This window comes from Cuculus canorus, chromosome 2 (genome assembly GCF_017976375.1).
Source record: "Cuculus canorus isolate bCucCan1 chromosome 2, bCucCan1.pri, whole genome shotgun sequence".
NCBI classification, from domain to species: domain Eukaryota; kingdom Metazoa; phylum Chordata; class Aves; order Cuculiformes; family Cuculidae; genus Cuculus; species Cuculus canorus.
In genome coordinates, this window is record NC_071402.1 from 24,993,213 (window position 1) to 25,016,370 (window position 23,158).

The 23,158-nt window shown below is 41.0% G+C and overlaps 1 protein-coding gene across 1 annotated transcript in view; it reads right to left on the reverse strand.

Moving 5' to 3' along the window:
- SDC2 (syndecan 2) overlaps positions 1 to 23,158 on the reverse strand; it is a 60,606-nt gene that overhangs the window by 10,520 nt on the left and 26,928 nt on the right. The window contains exon 2 of the mRNA XM_054059109.1: positions 640 to 751. Within this exon, the coding sequence (XP_053915084.1) occupies positions 640 to 751 (112 nt within the window). The remainder of the gene's footprint in view (positions 1 to 639; positions 752 to 23,158) is intronic.

Here is a 23,158-nt window from a genome sequence, read left to right on the forward strand (position 1 = left end):
TATAAAAGATACTCCACAAAGAGGCTTTCTAAGAGAAATTATTAACTAGGTTTCACTGACAGTTTTTTGAAAAATGATGAGCTAGCTACGTGCCTCTAATGAGTGTTTAAGTCTGAGAACTCAGCATGTTGTGTTTAAGAATTTCTTTATTCACTATATGGATGTCATTTGCTCAGAGAAAACTGTCGTCCTTTCGGTAGTATCTAGACTTCTAAATTTAAAAGAACAACAAAAAAAGGAATAAACACCATGTTTACGTGAATTTGAATACATATTAAGAGAAAAGAAGTTTGCTGCTGCTATGTTTTCTTACAGGCTACTAAATTAGCATTTTGCTACCGGAGAACTAGGCCTTCTCTAATCCTTATTTCTAAACTCCAGAGAGATCTACACAGAAACCAGAGCACAGTAGAGATGCAGAGAAATGATGTAACTAAGGAGTAAGAAAAGAGTAAAAAGATAATATTTAAAACCAAGCCTGCAGGAATGCTCAGTGCTCTGTAAATAGACAGCCAAGCACTTGCGGTACTCACTGAAAGCATCAGCTCCAGCTTATAAAGGAAAACTGCACAGCTTTTCCTCAAATAATTGCATTACTTCTTACACTTTTTAGAAGTAAGTTTTGACATGTTGTCTCACCTGAACCTGACCCAGAAGAATAATCATCATCATCAATTGGATAGACGCCTGATGCTTCTTCAACAGAGCTGTTGTCAAGGTATAAATCTTTATCAGAGGTCAAATCTGCTCTCTGGAAAACAGATAAGAGGGAATGGTTAAAAAGATAACAGTTCTCCAGCATAGCAGTCTCTTAATCTTCACACCTATTTTCAAAGCTGATGATAGCACACTGAACAGTTTATTCTTCCAGTTTATGCAACGCATTCATAAGATGTTAAAGAAATTTGTAAAAATTATAGCATAAAAAGAAAAATCTAAGGCTGCACAATGAAAACTAAGAAACCACCCAATCTTTAGGAAGCAGTCTCCCTTCAAATCACACTTCATCTCATTAAGTGCATGAATGAATAAATGGGATTTGCAATATACTCTGCAGAGCTTCTGAAACAAGAAAGCAGCAAATCCCAGGACTGAAGCCCTCTGTCAAGATCTTAAATATATAAACTTAAAGGCTGTCACGTGAAGCTTGTCTTTTGATGTCAAATGCTATACCAAAATGCATCTATTCTGTATCTCATATAACCACCCACACCTGCTGCTCTGAGTCCCACGGGTTCCCACCTTACTTTTTACTGCATGGCACTGCTTGTTTCTTTTATTCTACCCAGCGCTGATCATAGCTTTCCTAAAGGGGTACCAAATTGTGAAAGGGGTAACTCCTGTTATGGGAAGGCCCACATCTGACTTTCCGAGGTAATTTTTTTCTCCAGAGGTCTAAAAAGTATTGTTGAAGATATTCGTGACTTTTTTAAGGAAGCTTTTGGCAACAAATTGGTGTTCTAAGCTTCTTCACAGCAGAAAACTGCTCTTCAGTACATTAAAAAAAATTCTTCATGGAAAGCAGAAAGGCCATCCCGATTATTATCTTAGAGTAAAAGACCTTTGCACTGGCAGTACCTAAGGCTTCTCTGAACAGCTCTGAACTAAAACAATGTTACCTTGTTTTCGTGATACTTGGTCAAAGTCTACTCTTGCCTCAGCAGCTTTTACCTGTGGCACATGTGGAGGGAAAAAGCCTTGGTTTTAAGACAGGTTTACAAAAGGCCTGCTCTGAACTGTAGATCCCATAGTCTGCTTGGAACTGGCTGTAGTCCAAAGCAGAAATTCAAGATGATACTCGTCTCCATCAAATGACTTAATTCCTTTAAAAGATGTCTCCAAAGGAAGGCCTGAAGTACTGCGGAACGTGTATAGGTGGTATTGTCATTAAGACACAGCTGAGACTGTTTCCGTATAGGAAAATGACTCCCTGTCACGGGACAAATATCCTGCTGTTGATCAGGCTACCACAATGGACCAAGCCACTTCACCCCATTTTACTTTTGGCCACAATTGAGGTACAAAATAGCCTACTCCTTAACATCAGGCAGGAAAAAACAAAACATATTCAAAAGGAAATGCTTGTGGCTGACCATGAGTATAGAAAAGGAATACAATATTAAAAGGTATCAGAGGCAGTAAATGTTACCCAATGCCAAGCTGGGAAAAAATTGGTCTCCTCTGGGAAGACCTACCCAGAGAAATTTCTTGACAATGGAAATGATAGAATTTGACAATAGCTGAGAAATGGCCTGAGTTTGCAAATGTTAGTGAGCAAAAACTAGTTTGCACGAGAACAGAAGCATCACGCATTCATGCCCAGAATTTTTAGTGTCAGATAAAAATATGAACTTGCACTCAATGTATTCCCTGGGCCATTTCCCACTTCTGTCTATATCAAAAGCAAACTTAGGAGAATTCAAAAACCATGCAAAAACCCAAACCACCCCTTCTCCTGTCCCAAAACAATCAACCCTGTTTTCTTGCTATTTCCAGTCCCACGGGATTCAGAGAAGACAGAAATGATCCCTGACAGTTCTCTAAGGATCAGATTTTGTAAGACAGCTCTGCAGCTAATGCAATTCAGCCCAAGCAGTGAACGCCTGGTCAGTGAGGCTCCCCACCATCATATTCACTCCCTTTCTTTAGATAAATTATGACTTTTCAGCTGCCAAAAGCTTTCATGTCTAGCTATGCTGAGACGTTTCAAGATTTAAACCAGCTGAAAGCAGAGGAACAGAAATAGAAGAAAAGCCTGCGTAGTTTTCAACAGCAATTTGAGCATCCATTGTATTTTATTCTGAGGATGCAAAGGATGCAATGTGAAACATTATTTAATATCTAGTATTGTAGATGACACAACTCCATCAGGATGAGAAAACTACTCCCCACCAGTCTTACAGATCCAGTACAATATTTACTATAAGGAGAAATATATGATACAGTTAACTCCAAGTGCATTCAGATCAGACATCAAGCTCCATCTGAGGAAGATGCTCTGCAGCTTCGGTGGCCAGAGCCCCTTGCTCCTCCTCTAGTGGAACTTTGGCAGGACACAAGACCCTCTGAAACCAAATGCACAAAGAAGCATGATCTAGCATAAAAAATCCCCGGGTATTTGCAAAGATAAATGCATTGCACTGTCCCCAAACAGGGTCTCCTCCCAAGCTGGCTAGCAGACTTGGGGTAGGGGTGCTCTCTCTATACCCACAGCTTGCACCTCTTTTCCTGCTTGCTCACAAGCATGTAGCTGCCTTAGGCCACTTGGAAAGAAAACTGCCTTAAGGTTAAGAATAAAAAGAAAAGCCCAGCAGTTACAAAAAATGCACACCCATTAAAAATAATTCTGTGAAGTTTGAGCTTTGAAAATGAGAGATGGTTAACGAAAATGAAAGAATACTTCCTGGTGCTCACATGAGTATCAAGCACTAAAGCCATGCTTTGCAGTTTTATGCTATGTAAAAATAAATTTCATTTAATATTTGCTCTAGAAATGTTTTCTTGCTTGTAAGCTGGGAATCCATGGGAGCCCGTGGACTACTTCCAGGATATTCACAAAAGATAAGTTGAAAAAACAAGTCTGTTGTCAGCAGGCTTGGACAGTGAAAGGTCTGTACTAGACCTTCAATATGCTTAGTAGGAAAAATAAAGTTTGCAAATTCTAACTCCTTACATCTATTTTTAGTCATTAGGAAGGCCAGATATTCAAGGGACTATTTCCTATGGCTAACAATTGAAATGAGGGCCCTCATGTCACTTTTATGTAACAGCTTTATTTTCAGATCTATTAAAACAGCAGGAACACCAGGCAAGGATATCTCTGTTATCAGTCCTTTAATCTGGCCCTGAAGCCACAAAAACTGCTCGTTACCTCTTGACAGAGATGGCATTCTCGTCCATCATTGTTATCCCACTTACGTTTTTATTCCAAGAATATAATGCTGCAAAATCCTGTGACCTAAATACTTCACATGTTACATACCAAGGATCACTGATTCCTGTCTGGTTATTGACTACACTGGCATAAACCTAAATTTCATGGATGTCACGTAGATTACCACCCATTAAGTACTAAGTAAAATATATCCTCATACTATCTATATGTTGAATTTGAAATCTTAAAGTCTTTATTTTACTGAATCTTATATTTAAATTATTTTATTTAATAAATCTAAATAATCTAGGACATACTTTTAATAAAAACCAAAACCACCTCATTCTGATGCTAAATGAGAGTAAACAATGAAAAAAAAAACTTTTTTCTGACTCATCTCATGAAAGGCTATATCATTCACAAAATTACAATGGCAAAAACCTGAAAACAACCTTCAGTCAACAGGAGGGTTGGGAAACGATGGCACACTTCATTTATCAAAAAGGATAAAAGTGTCCTGTCATAGCTGTTCCCTTTTCCAGTGCTGCTGTTACAGTCAATCCTCCCATTACATGGGGGTGATTAAAAAGTAAAACATTAAAGACTTTTCTGCCATGTTTATGAAGCTGAGAAAGCTGGTGTGAGAAGCAGTGAAGAAGTAACGTCTGACATGGTTGCTGTGGCTGTTTGAAACTCAAATGGAAGAGCGATGAGTAACTGACATATGGAAGGAAACATTTTATTACTTACAGATGCACTCAAATTTCTGTTCTCTGCCTTTCTGGGTATATGTACAGGACAGAGAATTTGAGGTTTGCAGCTGGGTTGTTAATGGTACATTGCCTCCCTTTTTCCCCAGATGGAAGTCTTTTAGATGTAACTTGGTTAGTATGCACAGAACCAGAGACTAATATTTGAAAAATGATGTTATATACCAAATAGCTAAGCCAGAAGGCACTGAAAATCTGCAAGCATTACAGCTGTTTATTAGGTAGAGATCTTCTACACAAGAAGTAGAAAGAAAACGTATTTTCCTCAGCTATTAACAGACAGTCCTGTTCTGTTACTGCTTGTATAAAAGTGCGCTCGGCTTGTGAGTCCGAGTTCACTGAAGTGATGCATTCTTCATATATACTTCACTTCTGGAAAGCTAACTACCTGAATGCATTAATCTAAAGCCCAAGGGCCACTGCAGAAACTCCCACTGAAGGCAGGAGAAGGCAGTTGCATGAAGGAGATATTTTCCTTTAAGCTTCCTGCAAAAGGAACTATGATCTGCCACCCAACAGGAGATAGCACTAAAAGACCTCAGCATTGCTGATCCCGAAGCCAACAGGCAACTTGCTATTACTGATCAGCACTTCTTTGCCTTCCCACATCACACCCAGAAAGCTATTTCACTGGTGAGACTGTCTCATTAAAGCCTTGTTAACCTTGTCCAAGAATAAAAGTAATTATTTTAGACTAAAAAACCCTCTATAAAGCACAACACTTCAAAATCAGATTTACACCTCAAAAAACTAAGTTTTCCCAGAGAAATGTGCTCTCCAGGAGAGCATCCACCTTTGATTTCCTGTTGTGTTACTAGTTTCCAGAGGTGAGCATCTGCTGGCTCCGCCAGTGCTGCTCATCAACCTCCTTCAGCCTTTGCATCCCTCCACTGCCCAAATGTACCATGCTACAAATATGTAATTTTGAAGTAGGATTTTATGTTATGAGGCATGTTTACCATTAATTGTCTTATTACAGATGCCTTTCCTTCCTTTCATTGATATGTCTTACAGCTGGACAAAGAAGAAAAGAGAAGGAAAGAAGTAGTCCCTATTTCCTTTCAAGGTGATGGTGGCCACTTTTAAAGATTCACAGGCCAAACTCTTCCCAACAAATTCCACCTCATGGCACAGCGTCGACCGCATGGAGGGCTTTGGCAGAAGTCATGGTGAGAGGCACAGTGGTGAGCAGCTGTGAGATTCTTTTTAACAAATAAGACACTAATAATTAGTGATGTAATCTATGCACAACATTCTAATGATTCCCCATTTTCTTCCTTGGAGAAACCATACCTCCAGCATAATGGTGAGTGGGTACTTGCCCCCGGAAAGTTGCTCTACACGACAGTCTGCATAACTGTGATCATAGAAAAAATATTCTTTGCATAACAACAGGCCACAGACTGAATTTTTGCAAGTTTGAGAGCAAGGGTTTCATACAGAAGTCAACATCTGCATTGCTCATTTCCCCCGAATCATTTTGACACAGTAACCATTTCCTAGTTTTACCCCAGAAGAGCTAAAACCACTTCCAGCGCTCCTGAAGGCTTCTGCCTTTCTGTGCCAGTCCTGCCACTCATCCACGTGCCCCAATGTGAAAACCAGCCCTGTGATGGGAACTGCCTGGACTGAACCTGCAAAAGCTACTGCCTCCTCCATCACTGACTTTGGCCAATTAACTAACAAACTTTGATTGCCGTGACTCATTCTGGAGGGCTTGTTTGCAAGGGTATTTTAAAAAATACCTTAGAAGACACTTGCTGCCCTTTTTTAGGTAGAGGTAGAAGAGGAAATCTGCTTTGTACAGGTGTCACTACAAGTGTTTTAAGTTGGGTGTTTGCCCTCAGGGACAGTGCCAGTGCCGGCAGCGGCAGGGCAGGCTGAGACCCTGTCTGGTGCAGTGCAGAACAGCTACTGCGGCTGAAGCACATGACAGAAAGATTATTCACGCTCCTTGTACTTTATGTAGAAGAACTTCCTGATGCTGCACAAAACTATAGCTTTAGGCTTCCAATCTCTCATGAAAGATGAAGAAAGAGTTTGACCACTCATGGCTGCTGAGGAAAGGCAGAGAGCCTAAAATAAACTGCACAGAAGCACTACAAACTGTTTCTCCTACTGCTAGCATTCAACAATAGAGGAGTCTACCAAAAGAGCTGATGAACACAGATTGCTTCACAACAGAGCCAAGAGTCAAAATATGCTGGATTTTAAGATGCGCACAGTCTGTTATGCCAGACTAATTACCAAAACAGAGGCGTATTTGACAGGAACAGCATTAATAAAACAGCTCTTGCCAGTGTCAGGCATTTCAGCAGTCTATGTCAGCTCGCACTAAAGAAAATACACCACATCCATGGTGCTCACAGGGATATGCTTCAAGGTAAATTGCCCCCTAGGGTAAGGAGACACCAGGAAGCCATCACCACGCCAGCTACTGTTCACTTACGGCCACGCACCAAAGAAATTACTGTGCTGCAGTTGACAGATTTAAGTTCACACTCCTCACAAATTCATAGGCACTTGTGTGCGTGTTTTCTAACAGTCATCTGTGCCTTCAGAAATATTCCCTAATGTGTAATTATGTGCTGGATGGTGCATTAGGTGATAACAGAACTTAAAACAATAATCGGAGAACTTGTTCAAGCTTATTTTACAATGTTTTTCTTCGCATTATAAAGGCTCACAGATTTGGGTTTGGCTTGCTTAAAGTGTCGGAGCTGAAGCTTGTTCTGCCTTCAGGAGAAAGATGAACATCCTCTAGAATTCTTGCCTGTTTGAGGTAAATTCCAACAGAATTTTTATTTATTTTCAGAGTCCGATTTCCACTTGTGCATCATTTAAGTACTAGATGCACACAGAGACCAAACTTCAGTCTATTAAGTTAATCCCTTGTCCAGAAACTGTGTTGCCCAGGGCAGGACAGAGGCTGATGTATGAAAGATGTAGAAGGGAGGCAAGCAAGCACAGCAGCAAGATCAGGCAGAGCTTTCTATCCTTATGCACAAGTACCAACATCACAATTTGTGATGCACTGATCAAACAACCTGCTCCATGCTCTCCAGCTACAACAGATATTCAGTAAATGAACAAAAAGAGATCCTCATATGTCACCCAACAGCCCTCCTAGACTATCCAAGTAGATTCAGTCCCACATGCAGCAGTATTAAAAGACTGCTAGCTGATGGAGCCCATAGTTGGGTCTGCCCCTACAAAAGATGCCTTCATCGTGTACCCTGCAGAAGTTACCAACATCTTCATTTGGTTTTGCAGAATTTTCCAGAGTAAGAAACTGTAATCTCTCTGAACACCTGCCACTGCTATACCCCCAGTGAAAAGCAGTTCTTCACTTGGGCAGAAGCTTCTCAGAAGATGTCCCACAGCCTCATCTCACAACTCTTCCTAACCCGATGACCACAAACCTTCTCTCCTTAAAAATGGTTAGGAGTGATAGAGCAACAGGGCAAAACTAATACACCAACCGAAGCAAACAGCGCTCCTGCGCTGCTTACATGAATGTCCTGATTTGACACTATATCACATTCCCTGACTCTACACCAACAGGTCTTTCCTTGTACATGAAATCCAGAATTGAACACTGCAGTTTGAAAACCTCAAGACTGCTTAACAGTCAGGGTACAGTATGCAGCAATTCTTTTGTCTTATGTAAAAGTTTAACACCAAAGTTTCCCCAGGAATCCCAAAATTAAAAGATTCAAAGCCCTTCCAGCTTTCATGCCAAGCCATCATTCAGTGCAAAGTACACTTTATTCTTCAACTCTGCCTTTGACGTAGGCACGGTAAAACAGGGAAACTATTTTAGAAGGACTACAGCTGAATCAGCTTCCAAAATGCTACTTCAGACTGAAATATTAAAGGACAATGTGCAGGCAAAACAGCATCAGAAGCAAGCAGCCAACAACGTGCATCACAGATTGATTTATCTTAATTAGCATAGCAATTTTCTGCATGCTTTCCAAATAGCACCCATTGGTTTCACCAAAAATAGGATCAACCCCCCCATGCAAATCATTGTCACAGCTCAAAATGCTAATCAATTTTTAAAGACACATCAACTCATGTGCAGACAGGTTAAATTTAAGGCACGGCTGTGACCAAGAAGCTAAATGTGCTCCTTTGAAAATGCTGAATGAAGAGGTTAGCCTGTCTTTGAATCATCCGTGACAAGCCTGATAGTAGTAGAAGATTCAGGTAGATTTGGGTACAAAGGTCATAACTCCATGTACCTACCCCAGTCAGTGCTTTTAAATCTAATACACACTGGCTCTTCCACACACAACTTTCATCTCCTTTCATGCTTTACTGATCCCTTTTCCTAATCAATCAGAAGAACTAACACTTATATTTTCCTCCCTCCTCTTGAGAATGTGGATGAATGATTAAAGCTGCCAGGGTAACCTCTTTGGCATGCACGCCAATAACTCCCCATCTAATAGCCTTTCCTCTGCCTCGCTGCCCTGGCCCACTGGTGATTACTGCAATCCCTTGAAGTGGTCAAATTGCAGGGCAGCCCCCATGGAAACCTATTTGGAGCTGTTAGAGCTCATACCAAAGAATGATGTTTTTAATACAGGTTGTTCTTTTTAAAGCCCTACAAAAGCAGCTGTAATCAATCGTAGTGGGAGCACTGCAAACCTCTACCAGTTTCAAAAGCCCTATATTGATTCCTTTCCAGTCCATGGATTTCAACAAAAAAAAACATGCGAGGACCTCAGAATCAACTAATGCGAAATCATTTAAATTAAGATATTTTTGCCATTAGTAGCAAGAATTGGCAATAAACTCTCAATCAATTATACTCTTTTGCATAAATAGGGGAATTATGTATAAACAACTATATTATTCAAGTTACATAAAGCAGCAATTACATATTACTAAGAAAGTTTACATACGACAACTGAAGTTTGTTAAAGGTGAGGAGGAATTGGATTTCACTGCTTAAGGAGTGAGTATTTCCAATTCTTGAATGCATGATCTATTATTCAACAAGGTCTCTCAGTGGACGCATCTTGCCAAAGCTCCCTACAAGTGGAAAAACCATCACTGGTAGATCTACAATCTGTTTGATCTTTCTAAAGTTGCATACTATCATAGCAATTAGCCAAAGGAACTTCTTTCCCTCTCACAAACACATGCAACTATTTAAGAAAATGGTTATAAATTGCCCTTAATGAAGAGAAATCCTGGATCCTCAAGAACTGAGATGAATGTTGGTGGTAACACATTCATATCCCATGTTTGCTAGGTTCTTACTTACGGGAAGCAGACCTCAAACAAGGTTTAAGTATGCTTAAATGAAACTCCTTTGTACTAGGACTCCTTCATTACAACAGAATATGCAGGTTGTGCACTCAACTTGAGAGGTAAGAATCACCTTTTAAACAAGTATCTCAAAAAAAAAAAACCCCAACCAACCAAAAACCAATCCATCATCTTCACACTAATTCAAGTGCTGACAGAAAAAGATTTTCTGCTCAAAACTGGTACTGTGTAGTGACGCAAGCTGCAAACTGAACTGTAGATCAACGCAAACTTTGTATTAGCCAGCAGAATGTGCTGCATGTGCTGACTTCTTCCTCCAGATCATGAAAACAATTACAACTTCATTTATTCAAATTACTACTTCCAACTTGTTGGGTGGTGGCTGGAAGCATAGAGCTAGGGGATCAGTTTGTCCTCTGACAGGAAAAGCACTGGTAAATCCAGAACCTGGTTAATTTAGGCCAGAAGTCATAATCTCTGTGGCCAAAATGATAAATGGTATCACTGCTACTCATCCCACTGGTATAGTTTTATCAGACAGAGATAGCAAACACAGAAAGCCAGGTGAGATATCTCTTTACATCCCAGATCCCCAAACAAAGATGATTCTATTGCTGTTTCTAGGTGCCAACTAGTCTAAGACTCACTCATCTCGCTGGTCTACAAGATTAAGTTGTTGGATTCAGCACTCTGATCCTGTCTTACTGAACTGAATTTTTGCTACAAAGGCTTGGTGTTCATAGCCTCTTTGATGCATTCAAAGATAAGAAATGAGTTTACTTCAGATGGGATAAAACATCAGTCTAATAACTTCTATTATAAAAGCAGTTGAGTGAAATCAGAGATACGGCAGCTTGTACAGGCTATGCGGCTTCAGAAACAGTCTTCTGTCTGGTATGCTGCCCTTCGGGCAAGACTCCTCTCCTTCCAGTGGTTCATCACTGACACAAGCCTGCCTGACTCCCCAGCCAAAGACAACTGACAGGCTGGGCTTGAGGGGGACACAGCACTCCACCTGCAGTGCCAGCCAACTTCCTAGCCAGGTGGGGCCAAGGCAAAAACGAAGGATTTTTCTTCCTGTCCTCCCTCCATCTTTGACTCTCCTGGCGGCTCCTTGGGTCTTGCAGTACAGCATCAGACTGGGCAAGGCAACCAAGTGGACAATTTCTTCTGAAGACAAACACAGAGCAGGGCTGCATTCAGAAACTAGGTGGGTTTACTGAGAAGAACCACTAAAATAGAATTTGAACTACAGTGTAAGGAATTTCTCTCCACATGGTTTTGCAGCTGGCTGGCCCCCTATGAACTGCACAGCAAGACAAAACGAAGCAGGAGTCTTGGTGAGGCAGCCTGCCATGAGCTTTCAATCCTGCTGTAAGATGCTTCTACGCACCATAACAATTAACATGTATTAATATTCCTGAGAAAAAAACATCTAACATAAATCTGCTCTTAAAAAAACCCCACAAACACATATAGAAAGCATAAGGCTGAAACTGCATAGAATAAGCTACACTAAAATAAAACAGCTATTCCATGAGCAGTGGAGAGGCTGACAACTGATTTTCTACACAGGTTCCCCTCTCTACCACAACCCCAGACCTGGTTCCTCTCCCCTGTGCTCCCTACGAGCTGAGCAGGTGGATGTGACAGAAAATGGACCAAACAACTCTCAAGATGGAACACAAAGGAATTTCTCAAAATAAAAGTTTCAATTGGAATTACAGAAGGAACCACCTTCAAACAGCATGCAACAATTTTCTGGGTTTAAAGCACGGTATAGAAAGTTGCTACTTTAATTGAAGGATTAGTGAACTGATAACAATCTCTCTCAGTTATGATAAGCAGCTACCTTTAATGAAAACTAGCTGAATCAAGCTTCAGCTAATGTTTTAAAAATAATGCTACAGAAAACCAGAATCAAAAGTATTATATTCATAGCAAAGGCAGGGACAGATGACACTATTTGATAAATTAGCTTCCCTCGACTGAAAGAAAAGCATGCCAGGTAAGTTGTTTGACAGCACTTTTAACAGTCATGAATCTGACTGATGAGCAAAATACAACAAAGATTCTTAGGGGCATTAAACATCTGGAAACAAAGAACAACCCTTTCTTTCTAGCATTCATACTTTAAACCAGAGTTCTGCTAAAAGAAACAAAGATTTCAGTATTTCTATAGCCAAATTCCAAATCTTCATAAAACTGTCCCAGCACCATTACTACAAGGTTAGCTGCACTCTACAATCTTTACTGCTTTATCAACGGTCTAAAGCTTTTAAAAATCCATATGCCTACAAAACCTCCTGGAGCTGTTACACATTGAGGATTTCACAGCATTATTGACCTGGGCAGCCTCTTTATCCGCAGTAAGTTATTTTAAGCAACTTTCTGCCAGCAAGCAAGTCTCTTTGTTAGGCTTTGTCTATTATTGCTAAAGCACTGCTTACAATACAGCACAAAACGGGGAGGTACTAAGCAGAAATCAGAAAGGGGTCTATCAAGTTCCCTTTTTACTTCTTATTTTTCTCCACTTTCCTGATATGCTTCTAATATCCTACAGATCACTGCCAGCTGCCAGGAATCAGGCTACGCACTTAAGCTACCTCCTGAGAGAGAGCAATGTGAATGTACAGCAGACAAAACAGATCAAATCCACGTATTTTGGGATCATGCTATTTAACTTGCACATTTTCTTTTATCTTGTTGGCACTTATATAATATCTATCTATCTAAAAAATAGAGAAACAGAAGCTAGTAAGCGTATTTGCCTACTAAGTAAGAAAATACCTGGCTTGGGAGATGAGGAAGGGAAGAGGAAAAAGAAAGGTACATTTCTCATACTTCCAACTCAAACCTCAAACTCTGCTTTATTCTTACATCCCTTATCAGATAAAGGTCTCCAGCTTGAGGATCATATTTCTTTGGCATTGTAGGAAAAGCAAACCTCAACCCAACACTTGCCACCACACACCAAAAAGCAATTTCACGGTCTTCTGGTAGCTTGTGCCTGAGGGTATCAACTGAGAAGCCCAATGCTAGCACAGCAGTCTTCCTTGGTTCGTAACTTATCAATAGCCATAATCATAGAATTGTAGAACGGTTTGGGTCAGAAGGAACCATAAAGATCATCTCATTTCAACTCCCATGACGTGGACAGGGACACCTTCCACTAGATCAGGTTGCTCAAAGCCTGATCCAACCTGTCCTTGAACACATCCAGGGATGGGGCACCCATGACTTCTCTAGGCAACCTGTTCCTGTGCCTCATCACCACTCTCTACTTTTCTTCTAATCAAAAATATTTATGGGGTGACCCTGTTCTGAGAAGCAATTCTTGCTCATCCTTTTACTTTGAAGTTTCATATCTTTAATACTTGTGTGGTCAGTGACCCATACTACCTCTTGGTGTCACCAGAACTAGTAAGACCTATCCCGTTTTAATCCAAGGGTGCACTATAAAATGTAGTCAACTGATAGCCCACACAGGCACAGAGAGATTTAAAGTTGATGGCAACCTCTGTATCACAACAGATAACTAGACTCTCAGCTGAAGGCCAAGACATACAGAGGAAGCTGCACAGAGAGAAGGCTAAAAAAGATTTACATTTATATAAATTGAGTCCACAAAATCTCTGCTAATGATATTTTATTTCTGGATGTCAGATCAACTTTCCTATTTCCTTGTTAAAGCTGTACCTTGCAAAGAAAATGGAAAGAACAGATCGTTTCAAAGTTATCAATTCAGTAAAGTTTTCAAGTATCACAATATCACCTTTTAAGCAACTAATTTGACATTGACACCTTCACACTACTTAACATGGTTAAGTGTTGGCAAAAATAGTGGACACAATGAATAAGCGACCTATCAACACTGAGTTATTCTAGATAAAGCATGAATTTACTCCAATTATCTGCACCTTATTTCCGACAGTTCTGCTTCAAAAATACAGCACATAATCTCCTCCAATAGCCATCAATCAAATGAACACATTCTCTTAAGGTTTCTTTGCAGATATGTTGAAAGCAATTGCACTTTACAAGGCTAACCCAAGATTAATAACAAAAGTTCAATTCAAACCACAGTTTTTTCTCTTCGAGCAATAAAAAAGGTTGCTACACTGATGGCATTAGAAAGCTTCTTAGTTTCTGGTTCTGTTTGGTTCAGCAAAAGGGTCACTAGGCACTCAGAAATGGAACAAGCAAAAATGGGTTTCATCAGCCTAAGTGTTACAGATGACATCTGGTTAATAGAGCTGACCTCACACAAACCTGCTCACCTCTAAGGTTCTGGAGGCTTAAAAAAAAAAAACCCGAGGAAAATGAGGGGAAGCGTAAAGACTCTGCTTAGGGAGACAATACAGCAAGACATTCAGATCCATCACAGCAAGACAACATGGAATAGTTTTGTAAAATAGGTAGTACACTTGCATATGTATATCTAAGAAAACAGAGCAGTCAAGGACTGTGTTTCAAATGAGGGCAATGCAACACAAATGAACATTTAAACATATGCATCTATACAGCCAGATAGAAGAATGCACCTGTAATGCAGTTCTAGTAGAAAGCATAGAGGAGTTTTCTATCACACAAAAATATTGTATTAAGTTCTTCTCAAATTAGATACTTTGGTCAACAACAGAATTCTCTTCACAGGGCAGGCATGAAGTGTGTAAACAATGTTTTCTGATAAACATAGATGAGCAAATTAGATCAGGAACTTGTTGACAAATATGATCCTTCAAATAATATAAATGGATGCTACTTTTTATGGCATGTTGGCGAAGACAACTGCAAGAAGGCAACTGTACCATGTTATTACATCATAGCAAGCAGTACTTGTTCACTGACTTCGAACAAACAGAATAGATTTTCTTGAAAGATACCTTCATATGCAATTTTCCGGGACAATAATTGAATGAAGGCAGACAACAACCAGGAAGCATTTGAGAAACTAGAAGGTGAAGATCTTTTCTGCAGAAAATTAAATTCATGTCAGTAGCTGACATCTCTTCTTAAAAATCACTCAGAAGTTCATCTGAATTCATAAGGACACAATAAACAAAGGACACTAGGCAGAAGAATTCAACAACTACTGGGATTTTGATAAAGCAGAGTCATCAGCTCATTCCTTCAAAAAAAATTGAGCCCATACCAGACACATCTGATGAAAACTAATGACACTCATCCAGTGAAACACACAGCTGCATTTCACTTGCAGAAAAATTGGCTTATCGACATAAATTGGCACCCTATGACTTTGCTGTGCTGAAACTGCTCACTGAGGAGCCTGATAGACCATGGGCCCTTCTGGAGACCAAAGCCTTGGTCCAGCTCCTGGCAGCGGCTGTCCTTCCTCCATTAATTATGTGTGTACACACACAGACCCGTGGAGCAGTCCTCCGTAGAAGCCTCTGATGGGCTGTGAGAGCAGATTACTACTGGCTTATGCCTCAGACATAGCACGTTATGCAACCAAAAGGCTTAACAAGCCTCCATTTCATTCCTTTAAAATTAGTTGGAAGGGAAACAAATGAATGGTCAGGAGGAAGAACACTAAAAATGTGGCATAACCCTTCCAAAATACAAAGCAGTGCAAAGCTGTGGGATAATGCCTCAGTTTTCAATTACTGGGGTGAAGGCAATGTCAGGAGGCTTTACCGACAGCTCCATCCAGCACGAAGTCTGGAGGGAAGCTTGGCCTCAGTCTTTATTTTCTGTTCAAACACCATTTCCTTCAACAGTCTGTTTACAATTTTTAAACAGAAAGGCCAGTGCATGCTCTGCAAGTCCAATATTATTGAAATCTGCTCCATCTTCCTCCACAGGCCCTGGAGGGGCAGGGAGAAGGACAGGTCTGTCCCACCTGCCCTGTTGCCCATGGTACCAGCAGCCACCGGGTTCTGAGGATTCCACCGCTCATCACACACACCAGTTCAGCAGCCACCCACTTCAGGCAGGCAGTAAAAGGTTCTGGGAGCCAAAGGCGACCCTCCAGGCAAGCTGCAGCTTGCATTTACAGACAATGAGGCGTTTTCCTCATTACTTTGCTAGTAGGGCCAGTATGAAGTGACATGCCGTTTGCATTCAGAGTGAAAAACCTAGTTTTGTCATCAGAAAGCTGAGTACAAGTTTGCAGCGAGCTGTCCCCAGGCACATGCCCGCTGGATGTTAACCTCTCTCTGTCTGCTTTGTGCAAGTCCAGCAGGCACTGAGTACCCAACAAGGTCCCACTTTTCAAAACTCCATTTTGTGGAGATGAAAGGGGGTTGTGCTGTTCCTCTCTCTGTGCTCATTACAGCCACGACTCAGAGGTAACACAGAACAGAAAGTGCTTGGGTTTGTAACAGCCAACTGCCGTTCTTCAGTGTTTGCTGAAGCAAAGTATAAAAGCGCACTCAAAGCTTTGACCAGAAAATCTCAGTACATATAGTTTGTACAGAGAGGGACAGGCTCCATTTGTACTGTTTTTCTGTCTTTCTTTTTTTAAACCAATACACAAGATAAAATAAAGGGACAGTTTAGAATACCTCATACCTCTTCCTCACCTTATGCTATCTTAGGAAATCAAATTAATATCCTATTACTGATTTATAACCAGGATATATTAAGTTCTATTACAAATCTATATAATCAATCCTATCATCTGAAAATTAAAGCTTACATTCACCAAAGGAGTCACTAAAAGAAGTTTCTCCCTCCCTTCTAAGCCTACTCCACTGCATCATGCAGCTGAAGGTTTCCATTTTGCTGACAAAGGCTGTCATTCATGACATTATGCAGCACTGAAGGAGCCAAACAGATTAAATGGACATCTGCCTTTCCAGTCTGTCATAAAAGTGGTTTAATACCAAGCAGTGTTTAAACAGTAAAACTGTCTGCAATTGCTGCTCTATAATCTGTGAGTAATCAATCAATCTCAATGCTGAGCTTCCATTACCACTTCTCTGCAAGCAGCTGGAAAAAATTCCCAGGCACATACTGCTTGTTTATACCTCAATGTTAAAGAGGAATTAAACACAGATTGAGTCTGCATTCACAATGACTCTGGCACACATCAAGTTTCAGGGTTATATTTTCAAAGCAAAGCACAGGCAATACCATGAAACCCCCAGTTACGGCAGCTATTCACCATGTTACTTCCCTCTGAATGTATTATCGCAATAAATATCCCAACAGCTTGCCAAAGGGAAGTAGAATATCCCATCAGAGCCCTCATTCTGCTGTTCTTTGAAACCTCAGCACCTTCAGAAGAGAGCACAGGATGCAATTGTGGTCCTGTGCCACCAGTGGAGCTTGGCTACTCCAGCTTGAAGTCATGGTCAGCAACAGCATCAAACTCAACATCTTTTTCAGATTTGTTGCTTGATGGTGCAGTGACTGTGGGATTACGACTGTCGTGTTGGGGATTCAAAGGCTTACTTCTCTTAAAAACATAATCTGTGTTGACACGTTTTGGTTAAGATGTAAGTGTCCCTTGCTCTCAGAGCTATACAGACCCTGACAGCAAAAGCTACCCACATCAATGGCTGACGTCCCTGCTCAAGAAAACTAAAGGCATTTCCATTTAAGCAGGCAGAGGCAAGAAGATGTGGGCACTCTGGCCTAGGCATGGGATTTGGGTTAGAGTAAGGCCAGAGCTAAAGACAGGTAGCTTCCAGAGGCTCAGTGCACCTTGTGATGGGGTCACACCCGGATTACCCTGCTTCCCTAGCTGGACGTCAACAGGCCCAGGCCACTCCTCTTACGGCTTCCAGAGTGGATTAATGCTGAACCTGTTCACGTTCCCTTATCCTGTTGCACATAAGTTGTTGCACAGCACTCTCTGACATAGTATATAAAGCATATGACTAACATCCACCACCTGTCTGCCTCTCCGCCCCCTCCTCAAACTCCCTTGCTTTATCTGGAGTAGGCAGTCAGGTTGTTCCACGAATGCACAAGTTACATCATTCGATTGAAATGTAGCAAAAGGGAAATCAATTCTCCATAACAGGGATATCAGCAGCTTATTTCACACCTCTCAGCTGGCAACTAGTTCAAAGGCAGTCCCAGCCCCATGTATTTATTCATCAATAAATTCAGAGTTTCCAGCAAGTGCACAGCATGGTGGCTGATCTGGACAAGGGAGCCCCACGCCAGTGCTCAGCTCTGCTGCCGACTGCAGCCACTCAGCCTTAATGGTGCCTCCTGTATGGGTTGGGGGTGTTTCAGCTTGCTTGACAAAGTGCCACAGCCTAAAAAGCAACATCAGCCTTGGATGAAACCTGAAGTATTTTACCAACATTATCTGCACCTACTACTACTCTCCATGTCCCCCTCTGCTTGGAACACAGAGGCAGAGGATCAAAATGAGTCCCCAAAGAGTCATATGCACATTCCTTTCCCTCTCAATATCTCTGTACAATTAGCACAATCACTACAAATAGATTTCACTTGTAATGTTGAACCCCTGGCCTCATGCTGGATTATCCAATTCAGGGCTTTAACACAGCAGCACTCTCAGATAAGACTAGGGAGATGGGGAGACAGAAAGTCACTATATTTCAGGCACCTGACTTCACTTCAATTCAGAGAAGCTAAATCCAGGACCAAAAGGTCCTCTACAGATCAATGGAGAGAGGTATGCTTCTCTAGAAGGCTGTTCACAGTCCTGATTTTGTCTGAACTCAGACTCCTCAGTTAACAGCGGAATGGTCATTTCAAACACATTTTAAGTAACTGAGTCAATCTCTGACTGAAATGGCACCTCTAACGTCAGGTTCCACCAGGCCTGAATGAGTTTTGGAATAAAATAGCAGAGAAGAACATTGCAAAGCCAGCAGATCTTCTGTGTTTTCCAGGGGAACAATTACTGTGACAACAGGACATTTATGAGACTCGGAAAGAAACCTCAGTATCTCAGTGCTGCCATAAGATGTATTGAAAAAAAACCCAAACCCCATGACTAGAGGCTGCAGGCCCATACTTTTGTAGCTGATGGTTCCACTAAGAGACCTCTGTTTATCTGTAATGACATGGTATAACCCAGCCAAGTAGGTGACTTGTCCCTGGACTGAGACAGTTGGTACTCATTTCTCTGGATACTTCATAAGAAGGAAAAAAAAGCAATCACAGCATAAATCCTGACTGCAGAGTTCTTTCAGCAAGAAGCAGCTGTATTTCTCTGGCCACATACAACAGCAGCTATTTCAGCTCTGAAGCATACAAGCACCCAGACATCACTGTCATACAACTAAATGTGTGGATCTGGCTGTAGAGAAAACCAATTCCGCTGGCTAATTAACACAGCACTATGTACCAAAAAAAAATCTTCCAGGTAAACTTTTTACCTCTTCTTGTACTGCTTATAGTTGCTTGGTGACTGCTATGAAAGTTATATTATTCCACATTTGGAGCACTGCAGCTCTTCCGCATTTCTTAATTCTACCCTATACAGTCATTTAATGAATGTTAACATATATCAGATCCTTTCTCAATGCCATCCAGTGTGTGCAGGAGAATGGATGCTGAATATAATGCTTTAGAAATAAGATTTTCCACATGCCACTTTGAGGAATGGTAACTGGAAGAGTAGCTGCATTGTGATACAGTAATCAAAACCTAAAAGATACACAACTGTTTAGACTTACGTTACCTTGGAAGGATGTAATAGTTTGTAAAACCTGCAGACTGTGTTTTATTTTATTTTCTCATGCACAGTAAGAACTGTAGTCTATTAAGGTTTAAAATTAAACACCCCATATCTATCATTCAATGAGATAGAAACCAGTCAAACCAGTTCAAAATTCACAGTACTTTTCTATGTAAATTTAGCTTAATTCCTAAAATCAACAGAGGCAGTATAACCGGCATCCAAATGCAAGCGAGACCGTCTCTTGAAATTCTGTAACACAGTTAGCATCAGAAATCTCCCAGGTGTGAAATGAGAAGCTAATGGAGTTTGCTAGCAGTAAAAAGAAGCAAACCTGAATTACATGGCAGGAAACTGCTCCTGTTAAATATGCTGATTATCATTTTAGCAACATTTTACCTACTAAATCCTTCATGGATCTTAAGTATAAGTAATGCTCTTTGATAGCAGCATTGTGCAATTATCAGTTACAGAATAGCAGAAAACTTGATCTAAGGCCAACCTGTGAGTTGTACTTGTGTTAAGAAGCATTTGAAATTTTTAGTAATTATACACCTATTCTACCTGTAGGCAATAAGGACCTATTCCTTTTGCATAAGGCAGCACTCTAGTTCCTATTCCTGTGTCACCTGCCTCTCTTTTAAGCCAGGCTATTGATAAATGCCCCCACAGTATGAAAACCCCCTAAGGACACCTGCATATAATGCACTTATAGACAAGGGTGTCTTGGTCAGCAAGATGAAATTACCTTACAGTGGCTTAGAAAACCTTCTGAGAGGAACACATTGTACTAATGCAATAGGAGGCTGTGGGAACAAACAAGGCAAGAACAAAACAAGACAATTATACAAAAGCAACTTCCCAGCTAACGTCTGAGGCAATTACAGGATATCGGCGTGCTTCCTGGCCCCAAGCTGAAGTACCATTGCTGTTCGCCAGTGATAAGGAAAAAGGAAAAGAGAATAAGCACCAACAAGCATGGAGAATTTAAAACCCATTCCTGGAGAGCATCAACAGCCCAGAGGGCCAGGCTTAGAGCAAGGGATTCAGCTCCAAAGACACCCACTTTTAGGCAGGTATTTGTTTTGAGCTCAGTGTGCAAAATCCTATTTTAATCAGTGGAAATCTAGTCACTGCAGGCAGGGAAGCCCTGTTGAGCTTCCTAAACGCAGACTTAGAATGTTTCAGGCATCCTGCCTTGTCCCCAGCTCCTGCTCCAGGTGGACATGTACCTCCTGCAGGTCCCGTTGCACCTTCCAGGACTGTGTGGATCTCCAAGTGCTGGAAGGCATCTCAAATGGCACAAAAAGTTAAGATCATTTGTTCTCTCTTTCCCATGCTGGGACGGCAGGAGTTGTAAGCAGGAATAGGAGGCTGTCACTGTGTCAGGGGCTGATCTGTGGCGTACAGAACAAAGAACCCAGAACGAAGGTTGTGCACGTGTCTGAAACACTCCTTTGTAACCTCAGCACGTACTTCCTATATACAGGTATTGAATGTAACAGGAGTGAAGCCTAGCTTATCCCCCCTCAGTGACAGCAACTCCTACACAGCAGGACAAGCTTTGGAGAGCACTCCAGGACATCACCCAACAGGTCTTCCAGAGTTCACTTATACCACCCAGAAAATTCTCAGACAATGAGGTTGGGGCCAAACCTCCTGATGCTTCTTGCAACACATCAGCACAGACTTCTGTACGTGTGCAAGATGATTACAAAGCATGCAAGAACTACACTCAAGAATATTTTTCTCTCAGGTTGCCATTTTTAACTGAAAATGCCAAGAACAGAAAAGGAAAGTTCCCAAAGCTTCAAAGCTAATTTAAATAACCTGTTGCTTTTAGAAATGAGAAGAACACTACCATCTTTGTGACACAAATCTATTAGAGAAGTTTTCTAATAATTAGAAAACCAATTACCCCAATCTTTGCCTTTCTCACCACAACTGAAGGGTCATTTAAACTAGTTCCCCTTACTGCTGCAGGAAAGACTGAGAACCAGTAATAGCTCCTGCACGAGTGAAGGAGCACACCTAAGCTGTAAAACATGTCAGAGTTTGTGGGAGCACAGCGTGCTACAGCAGCCACAGCTTCTTCTGGAAGGAACAATCCTCGTCCCCTTTGCCACGGTGAAAAGCTAGTGAGGGTATGGTGGGAAATAGAACACCCTTCTCATCAGTCTTGTGCTGTCCTGACTCCGCAGTGGAAGATGAGTGTTTTCACCAGCCCTGTGCTCCACAACTACACAGAAAATCATTTGCAGTCTTATGTCTGTAGCCACAGGCATGGGATTAGAACACATCACATCAGTCATATCTACAGCATAAACTCTGGAGAAAATATTCTGATTTGGAGAAAGTTTTACTATCACATAGCTACGAGGTGATTCACACAGATTTACATGTAGCTTTTCAGCAGTTCTCAGCCACATGGTCCACTTGCAAAACGAAGGCAAGTATTCAAAGGACATTAAAAAGGACTTGCAGGCTGCAGTCCTGAACTGGATCTTAGATTAGATGCACAGTTGAAGACAACAAAGTGAAGCATTTCCAAATACCTGTGTTAAAACACCTCTAGATCTACTTCCACTGTTTCTCTTTGTACAGATATTTATTTATACAGAGATTAGCAGAAAATCTTGGTGATCATCTTGTTCTTTCTTCAAGGCCACAAAACCAGGTCTGGACAGCATTTGCAAAGGTTGATACATTATTACTGATGTTTCCCTCTTGGCTGGATTAAGCCAGAAATTGGCGCAAGGGACTTGACAGCAGCTCTCCCCTTCTCATCAAGAGGGTGTTGATGAAAGATCCTAATAAAGCTTCCAAAATAAATGCTACTACAACATTTTTAGGGTGTAGGCACACCCCAAAACTTCATAAACCAACAAGCAGGCTTTTGTTCTCTTGACTGAAGGCCAAGCATTTCAGAGCACTCCACTGAAAACCAACCAGAAAGGCTACCCATTTCCTTCCTCCGCAGGCTCTCAAAAACATTAGAAATGGTATTTTTCTTCAACCATAAATCAGACTGTCTACCAACACACTGCAGCACAGTATGCAGAATGAAATTTGTATGGGTAGTCAAAAAATAATAAATAAACGCATGACTGTGCTCACCATTAAAAATAGGCATTTTTCTTTATGGCAATGATTCTGAAGGGGATAAAAGGACAATTTCAGAAAAAAAATAAAGCTCTACACAAGACACATGCACACACAAAACTCCTCACAAAATGCAGCCATCTCCTAGGAAGGACTTTAATTCCCTTATATGCTTGAGATCTGTGATTAAGTTAAACATAGGAGCAATTAACTTTTGTGCAAGTAACACATTAAGCTTTACTGCATACACAACTGGAAAGCCTTGACAGCTTCCTATAGAACAGGCATTCCCACAGGGGCTTTTAAATTATTTTAAATGCAAGTTCCTCTTCTGAGGAACAGAAAACAATGCACGATCTCCTCACAACAGCTTGAGGACCACAACACAGGCTGTGGGGGACAGAGGGGATGGGGGGTTATTCTTATCTTGTTTAGAAAACTTGCATATACTTCTAAATTTTCTTGATTTTCACATGAAGCATGCTTGCTTCAATA